This window comes from Cotesia typhae, unplaced genomic scaffold, assembly GCF_013202065.1.
Source record: "Cotesia typhae breed Kobodo isofemale line unplaced genomic scaffold, CoteBio_Ctyphae scaffold_152, whole genome shotgun sequence".
NCBI classification, from domain to species: Eukaryota; Metazoa; Arthropoda; class Insecta; order Hymenoptera; family Braconidae; genus Cotesia; species Cotesia typhae.
In genome coordinates, this window is record NW_027423776.1 from 7,466,236 (window position 1) to 7,473,678 (window position 7,443).

A 7,443-nucleotide genomic window follows, 5' to 3' on the forward strand; every position below is an offset into this window, starting at 1 on the left:
CTACCGTATTTTTTTCTTTTAATTGAAAAAAAAAAAATATAAATGAATAAAAAAAAATATTCCATTGTGTACGACATATTATTTCTATATATTTCTAAAATAATTTATATTATCACACGTATTTAATCGATTGAAAGAATATTTATTTAAAATATTTATTCAATTATTCGCCATTGTTACGGATTAATACACAAATCGCTGACGCTGAGTAATCCAATCTATCAAGGTTATTACTTTTAGCATCTTTATCGTATCATCAGAGCGTTGTGATGATATATTATACATACTATGTATTATTCATTTATTTCAAAAACGCCAATCGGCAATATACATTCATGAAATTACATTAAAAAAGAAAATATCTAAAATTCATAAATGATAACTTCGAGAGAAACAAAGAAAAAGTAAAATAAAAAACAGTTTCACATTATTAAAATTTGTAAATATAGTATTATCTACATTTAAAATCATTGCAATTAATTGTGATAAGTTCAAAATTATCGCATTATTTCTATAAATACTGATGTTGGAATAATTCAATAGTTTTTAATCTTGTTAGAAAACAAGGAAGTTAAAACATCGATAATCTCGTATATAATGGGCTGAATTAATTTCAAAAGTTAGTTTTTATACAAGTGCTACGATGCTTGCGAGTTTAACTACGTTAATAAGAAATTTAAGTGTAATTTTTTAATTTTTTTTTAAATATTGAAAACGCAAAATTGAGTAATGAAGTATAAAGTGGTATTTTTCGTATTTTTAAAAGTTACACTTTGTTGTACGATGTCGTCAGCTTCAAGGGATATAAGTCGACCCAAAAATTCTGAATTCATCAAACATCGATTAATTGAAGGACGTAAAATTGGTTATGATCAAAATATTTCTCTGTCGTTTAGAAATAAAAATTCAAGACTCCGATCAGGTGAGTATAGAAAATTAAAAAATAAGTTATAGTTTTATTTAAAAATTAAAAATATAATAATTAAAAAAAAAATCATTAAAAGTATTTTAAAAATTTTTTGTTGGAATTTTTTATACAGCTATAAAGATTGGCAAAATATGCTTAGAAGATCATGATTGCAAATGGAATGATAACAACGAACTCATTTGTGTCTTTCAAAATATGGTAATACAAAAAATACTAAATTAACAAAAAAAAAAAAAAAAAAAAAAAAAAAAAAAAAAGCGATTTTAGTTCTTTAATTCGTAATTTGAAAACATTTTTGTCTCAATTTTTTTAGAATAAAAAGATAGGAAAGTGTGGGTGTCCAGAAAGAAGTAACTTTAACAGGAACACATTATCTTGTACGATACAGAGGTACAAGAGAAATTATCCAGGCTGTACTGATTGTTACAACGATAATGAATTTTTTTTAAATGGCAAATGTGTGGCCGGTATTGGAGCAAAATGTCCCGAAGGAACTGAATGCAGAGCGAAAAATAGTATTTGTGAAGGCGGGACTTGTCAGTGTTTGTCTGGATATCAGAACGTTAATCAATCTTATTGTGAGCTTAGTAAGTGTTGCAACTTGGTGGATAAAATGATGTACTTAATATTTGATAGAACAAGTTTAATTTTAATCTGATTTTATTTTACAGATCAATGTAAAGAAAATTACGATGTGAGTAAAGGAGTAATTATTAATAATGATAGTAATAATAAAAATTTTTGAAATTTTATAGGTCTGTGACCCTGATCTGAGCATTCCGTGCTGTGATAACCAAATGCGATGCATTAATGTAAACCCTGAACTACAAAGTCCACATTACATATGTGTAAAACAAAGTAAAATATAGTACAATTACTAACATCGAAGTTAAAAGCGTTCTGAAAATTAATATGACCATTTTTGTCTCGTTTAACTAATACAATATTTAGTATAACTAAAATTTCGTTAAAAGAAGAGAGTCAGATTTATTTTTCAATTTTTTTTTTTTTAATTATAACTGTTGCATGCTTTAGATAATTTTGTTTAAAGAATCATTGAAAATGCTTCTATTATTTCGTTCAAATCAGAACGAGACTCTTTGTAAAATATTTTATCAACTGATTTCTTGAACGACAAGATGTTAAATGGATGAATTGTATTTTAAAAATTTTTGAAGCTCTCTAAAATTTAACTTGATCATTAATAATTACCGTGGAATAATCTACTTATATCTTCAATCTAATTAAACTTAATGAAATGTAATTAAAAAAATTTCAGACAGCTTAGGCGAATCTTGTGACAGCAATTTAGACTGCATGTGGATAAGCTACGCTAAATGTGCAGAGGATGGAATGTGTGTTTGCAAGAATCATGCCTTAAAATACGATAATATTTGTTTGGATAAGTTTTATTCCAACGCATTGGACTTTAGATATGAAAGTTTATTTAAAAAAAATGTTGTTACAAATATATACTCAAGAATGGACGATAGAATACCTCCAACAGGTTCCTCAAAAAGTTCGAGTAAGATAAATTTTTCATAGATGGAAAACGATTTTCATTACTTGCGCAAATGTCAATAATTATGTCTGTATTATAGATACGATATATGGAGAGTGGTGCATTTCCGATGATGACTGCTCATACGAAGATTACCGAGATCTTGTTTGCTATAAGTTCAGCAAAGATATTGCAAAGAATTATTGTTCATGTCCGAATGGAACTAATTATGATTTTGTTGAAAAAAGGTGCACCCCAGAAAAACATTCGGAATTAATGAACATAAGAAAAGAAAAGTATTATGAGAGCACTCACATTAAAGTAGGTGGAGAATGGTACTCAGTATATTCAGGAAATTGCAGTGAAGATATTCATTGCGAAAAATTGACAAATGGTGTTTGCAAAAATAACCAATGCATTTGTAGAAATGGTTGGAGAGTTGTAAATAGAACGTTTTGTGAATTTCGTAAGTAATGTCAAAAGATTAGTTTTATTTTTTATTTAGTTATTACACTGAGAGAAAGAAGCATTGTATGGATTTTCAATTTTGGATTATCAATTTTCTTTGCAAAAGGAAAATTAACGACTTTTTATTATATTTAGCCCTCAAACGGTGTGATTTACACAAAATGTCTTGTACCAGGAAAGAGGACTGCTTTGTAAAAAATTCGGTTTGTAATAATTCGTTTTGCGACTGCGGTGAAGAAGACTATTATAAAAACGGACAATGTCTTTCCCGAAAAAATGGTAATTATTCTATAGTATGACGATTGTTCCTTCAATTTAATCTGCAATTCTTTCAGGTGTCGGTTCGCCCTGCATATGTGAGCAAATATGCACAGGCCTCAAATACGGAGTATGTAGAAACGACACATGTGAGTGTCAAAAAAACTATGAGGTAAAGAATGGAAGGTGCGCTGGAAAGCACGGTCAAGCATGTGATTTTTCTGATGATTGCTTTGCAAACAACGCGATGTGCAGAAACAAAACATGCGATTGCAAAGATAGCTTTTTTCCCTTAGGAGACGGTTGTGTCAAAGGAACAATAAGTATTTAGATTTTGAATTTGCAGCAAGTTTTTAATTTCTTCGCAGCCTAATCAATTATGACTTACTTTTTGTAGATTTAGACTCTAAGTGTTCGGTGGAAGAAACATGTAAAGCCATTAGAAATAGCGAATGTAAGGATGGAAAATGTCAATGTCTTGCTAATTACAAGAAAAGAGATGGAAAATGTCTTGGATTAGACCAGGCTCCTTGTAAAATTTCAGAAGACTGTTTCGCAGAAAATGCCACTTGTACGAATAAAAAGTGCGTTTGTTCTGATGGATTTTATTATGAAAATGATCACTGCTACGAAAAAGCTAAAGGTACTCTATATTTCACTCTGATATTATTTTTGATAGCTAATTCATGCTACAATTCTTGTACTGGTACTTATAATCATATAATTTATTAGCTGTCGACGATGCATGTCATAGTCAAGAAGCATGTAAGGAAAAAAAAAATACTGAATGCAAAAATGGAAAATGCCAATGTCTTCTTAATTACAAGAAAAGAGATGGAAAATGTCTTGGGTTGGACCAGGCTCCTTGTAAAATGTTTAAAGACTGTTTCGCAAAAAATTCCACTTGCAAGAATGATAAGTGCGATTGTCCTGATCGGTTTTATTATGAAGATAATCACTGCTACGAAAAAGCTATAGGTACTCTATATTTCACGCTGATATTATTTTTGATAGCTGATTCATGATACAATTCTTGAACTGGTACTTATAATCTTATAATTTACTAGCTGTCGACGATGCATGTCATAGTCAAGAAGCATGTAAGAAAATCAAAAATACTGAATGCAAGAATGGAAAATGTCAATGTCTTCCTAATTACAAGAAAAGAAATGGAAATTGTCTGGGCTTGGAGAAAGCTCCCTGTGAAACTTCAAAAGATTGTTTTTCCAAAAATGCTACTTGTAAGAGTAAAAAAGTGCGAGTCTCCGGATCGATTCCATCATAAAGATGATCCTCGCTACGAAAAAGCTATGAGTACTCTATATTTTAAATTATTTTTTTTAAATAGCTAATTCATGTTGCAATTCTTGTACTGGTGTTTTGAATCTTATAATTTTTTAGGTGTCGACGATGCCTGTCATAGTGAAAAAGCATGTAAGAAAATAAAAAATACTGAATGCAAGAATGGAAAATGTCAATGTCTTCCTAATTTTAAAAAAAGAAGTAAAAGATGTCTTGGGTTGAATAAAGCTTCTTGTAAAACATCAAGAGATTGCTTTGCCAAAAATTCAGTTTGTAAAAACAAAACCTGCGAGTGTCCTGACCAATTTTACTATGAAAATAATCATTGCCATGAACAAGCTATGAGTAATTTATCATTTCATACTTTTGTTTGTTAATTTTTGATCTTCTCTTTACAATTTTGACATTTTTTAGCAACCGATGATGCTTGTCACAGCGAAAAAGCATGTAAAAACATCAAGGACACTTCTTGTATCGACAACAAGTGCCGTTGTAAAGAAAATTTCGTGCAAGCTAATGGATCTTGCCAGCCTTTGGCATTTTCTGTTGAGAACGATTACCAATGTCCCAACGGATTCTATTTTGAAAACGGATACTGCCTGCACCCTGACCATTCTTCGTGCGATGGAATCGATTTGTATTGTACATTCGGTACTTTGCGGTCGAGGTTCCATGCCTTCAAAGAACAGCTTATTGACTTTAAGCAGAAAGTCGCTTGTAGAACTTTGGTTTTTTTTAACTTTTACACTAGTAATTATAGATCTTGTTAATCATATTTAGTTTTAATTTAAATTTTAAGAATCAATATATTATTACGATACTTTTTTTCAATTTAACAGCAGTTCAGTAGTTTATTACGAAAGTTGTAGGAGGGTATTTGATAGAAATAAATCATTAATTGAAGACGCTAAGAATATTGAAGTTTTTTTCTAACATATTGTAAATTAAATTGCTTTTCACACTGTAGTGGACCTAAATGACAATAGGGCGAGTGATATAACTATTATTAAAATTATTATGAAAAATGGCCGACAATTTCTATGAAGGGTGGAGTATTTAATTTTGATACCAAAAGAAATTTTTTTTCTATTTTTTAAACGTTAATAAATAAATCGTAGAGTAAAGAACGATAAACTATGAGTTGATTTTTTTATCGAGCTTTAAAAAGTGTTCTACATTCGTGACTTTGGATTAAAACATTCGCTTACAGTTAAAAAAAGAGCAATAACATTCTATGTATACAGATATATTCACAATGATAATTTAATTTTGAAAAATTCGCCGTAAGTTTTAATTTACTTTTTTCGATTAAAATCACTTTTTAATTAATTCATTCATTTTAAATATATTTTTCAATAAAATATTTACACTCATAAGATGTTCAGCTAAAGGTAGTAGGATTAAAAAGTTTTTAAGTTTTGTACTTGAAATATCGATTGTAATTAAGAAAAAAAAAATGTCGAATTAAAAAACTGCTCTAAAATTAAATTAAAAAATTTTGAACACTTTTAAATGACCGTAATCCCATAAAACCCGTCTGTTATATAAAAATATCTATATTAAAGTAATCAATAGGTTTAACGTAAGCCTGCCAATAAATCTTATCTAATCGACTGCAATGTCCATGTCAGATTTCAGACCAAGATTCAGCACTTTGTCAGCGAGTAATTGAGATTAGCATTTAATGAAAGGTACCCATCACTCTGTTGACATTTTACAGATGAATTATGCAGTGATGCCGTAAATACTCCATATATAAGCTTTATATTATCATACCTTTCCCTATTTACCTTTTTTTTTTTTTTTTTTTTTTTTCTATTAACTAATGAACAAAAAACTTTTCCGCTCTATAAATCATTTTATTTTATCGAAAATAAAAAAATTATAAAGTGATAATATAATAAACGAAGGGAGTATAAGAAAGGGGGGAATTGAGGGAACGATGAAAGCAACCGCGAACGGATGCAGTTGAATAATAATTTGTATATGTATATTGTACGTATATATTATATGGTAGCTAAGTCAGGTGCCTATGGGGGGTCGTTTCACGGCAGGGAGTATGTAAACGCTCAAAGAAATAAACGCACACGTGTGTTTTTATGATAAAAAATGTCCTTGGTACCTTATAACGCAGTTATAACTTATAATTTATGTGTGACTTTTAATTACGGCAATAATTTTTTAATTTAATAGCGATAAATAATAAACTAGCTAAATGTACAACTTTGTAAGAGCTTGCAAATCATGATTTATAAAATAAATAAGAAAATTATTTTTTTTTTATAAGAAAATAGATTAAAAAATTTTTATTGTAATGCTGATTATTTATTTATTTATAAATCATAATAATTTATACAAATACACTGAGAAAAAATTTCTTGACTCAAGAATTTGTTAATCTGTATTATTAAGAGAATAAGAAAAATTTTGTGGCCAATAGATTTTTACGGTTAAATTTGGAATCATTAGAAAGGTCTTGGCTTGGAGTTGTGCCTTTTCAAGGTTTTAATTTAAAAAACATCCGATTGAGTTTCTAAGATCGATTTATGAACCACACTGAATGTGATAAACGGGTCAATCGCGCAATATTTCCTTTTCCGCATTATATCCGGAATTATGTGTACATCCGGAAGTTAATGAATGTTGATATGGTAATTATTGAATTTGCATTTATATAACACTCATTCGCAGGTCTATTATCATTATAATCAGCATCAGTTGTTAATATCTCAAAATGGAAAATTACTATGAGTTTAATCTAATTACCGGAAGTACAGTAGTATATCTATATTTATTGTGTATTATATTTTATTCATAATGATAATATTAAATAAAGCGACAATGGCTCCGGAAGAATGAAATATTTATAAATATGTTATAGTCACTGATTTACATTATATTCGATCACTTTCGTGAAATTTATGCTTTTATTATACTTACTTATCTATTATTAATTATCATTTATTAACATTTTTTGGTATTAGTC

General features: G+C 28.9%; 2 protein-coding genes across 3 annotated transcripts; both read left to right on the forward strand.

The window, feature by feature from the left end:
- The first annotated feature begins 631 nt into the window (after nt 1-631).
- Nucleotides 632-4,698, forward strand: LOC141536226 (uncharacterized). 2 transcript variants are annotated; one of them, XM_074256597.1, is made up of 13 exons: nt 634-922; nt 1,041-1,126; nt 1,242-1,515; nt 1,600-1,622; nt 1,684-1,786; nt 2,208-2,453; nt 2,530-2,895; nt 3,033-3,176; nt 3,233-3,478; nt 3,553-3,798; nt 3,888-4,133; nt 4,223-4,469; nt 4,557-4,698. In XM_074256597.1, exons 1-12 carry the CDS (start codon nt 730-732, stop codon nt 4,438-4,440), a joined length of 2,391 nt encoding a protein of 796 aa, XP_074112698.1. In that variant the 5' UTR covers nt 634-729; the 3' UTR covers nt 4,441-4,469; nt 4,557-4,698. The 2 variants fall into 2 exon arrangements, with proteins under 2 accessions (XP_074112699.1, XP_074112698.1); XM_074256598.1 differs by lacking the exon at nt 3,888-4,133 and having other exon boundaries at nt 632-922.
- LOC141536228 (uncharacterized) lies at nt 4,454-5,371 on the forward strand. The gene is made up of 2 exons (XM_074256599.1): nt 4,454-4,802; nt 4,872-5,371. The coding sequence occupies exons 1-2, from the start codon at nt 4,511-4,513 to the stop codon at nt 5,225-5,227; spliced, it is 648 nt and encodes a 215-aa protein (XP_074112700.1). The 5' UTR covers nt 4,454-4,510; the 3' UTR covers nt 5,228-5,371.
- Nucleotides 5,372-7,443: the final 2,072 nt, after the last annotated feature.

Coding starts and splice junctions, on each gene's coding strand:
- LOC141536226 (XM_074256597.1), top strand. CDS start 730: ATGAAGTATAAAGTGGTATTTTTCGTATTTTTAAAAGTTACACTTTGT. Junction 1,516..1,599: donor TCAATCTTATTGTGAGCTTA/GTAAGTGTTGCA, acceptor TTTATTTTACAG/ATCAATGTAAAGAAAATTAC. Junction 4,134..4,222: donor CTGCTACGAAAAAGCTATAG/GTACTCTATATT, acceptor ATAATTTACTAG/CTGTCGACGATGCATGTCAT.
- LOC141536228 (XM_074256599.1), top strand. CDS start 4,511: ATGTTGCAATTCTTGTACTGGTGTTTTGAATCTTATAATTTTTTAGGT. Junction 4,803..4,871: donor TTGCCATGAACAAGCTATGA/GTAATTTATCAT, acceptor GACATTTTTTAG/CAACCGATGATGCTTGTCAC.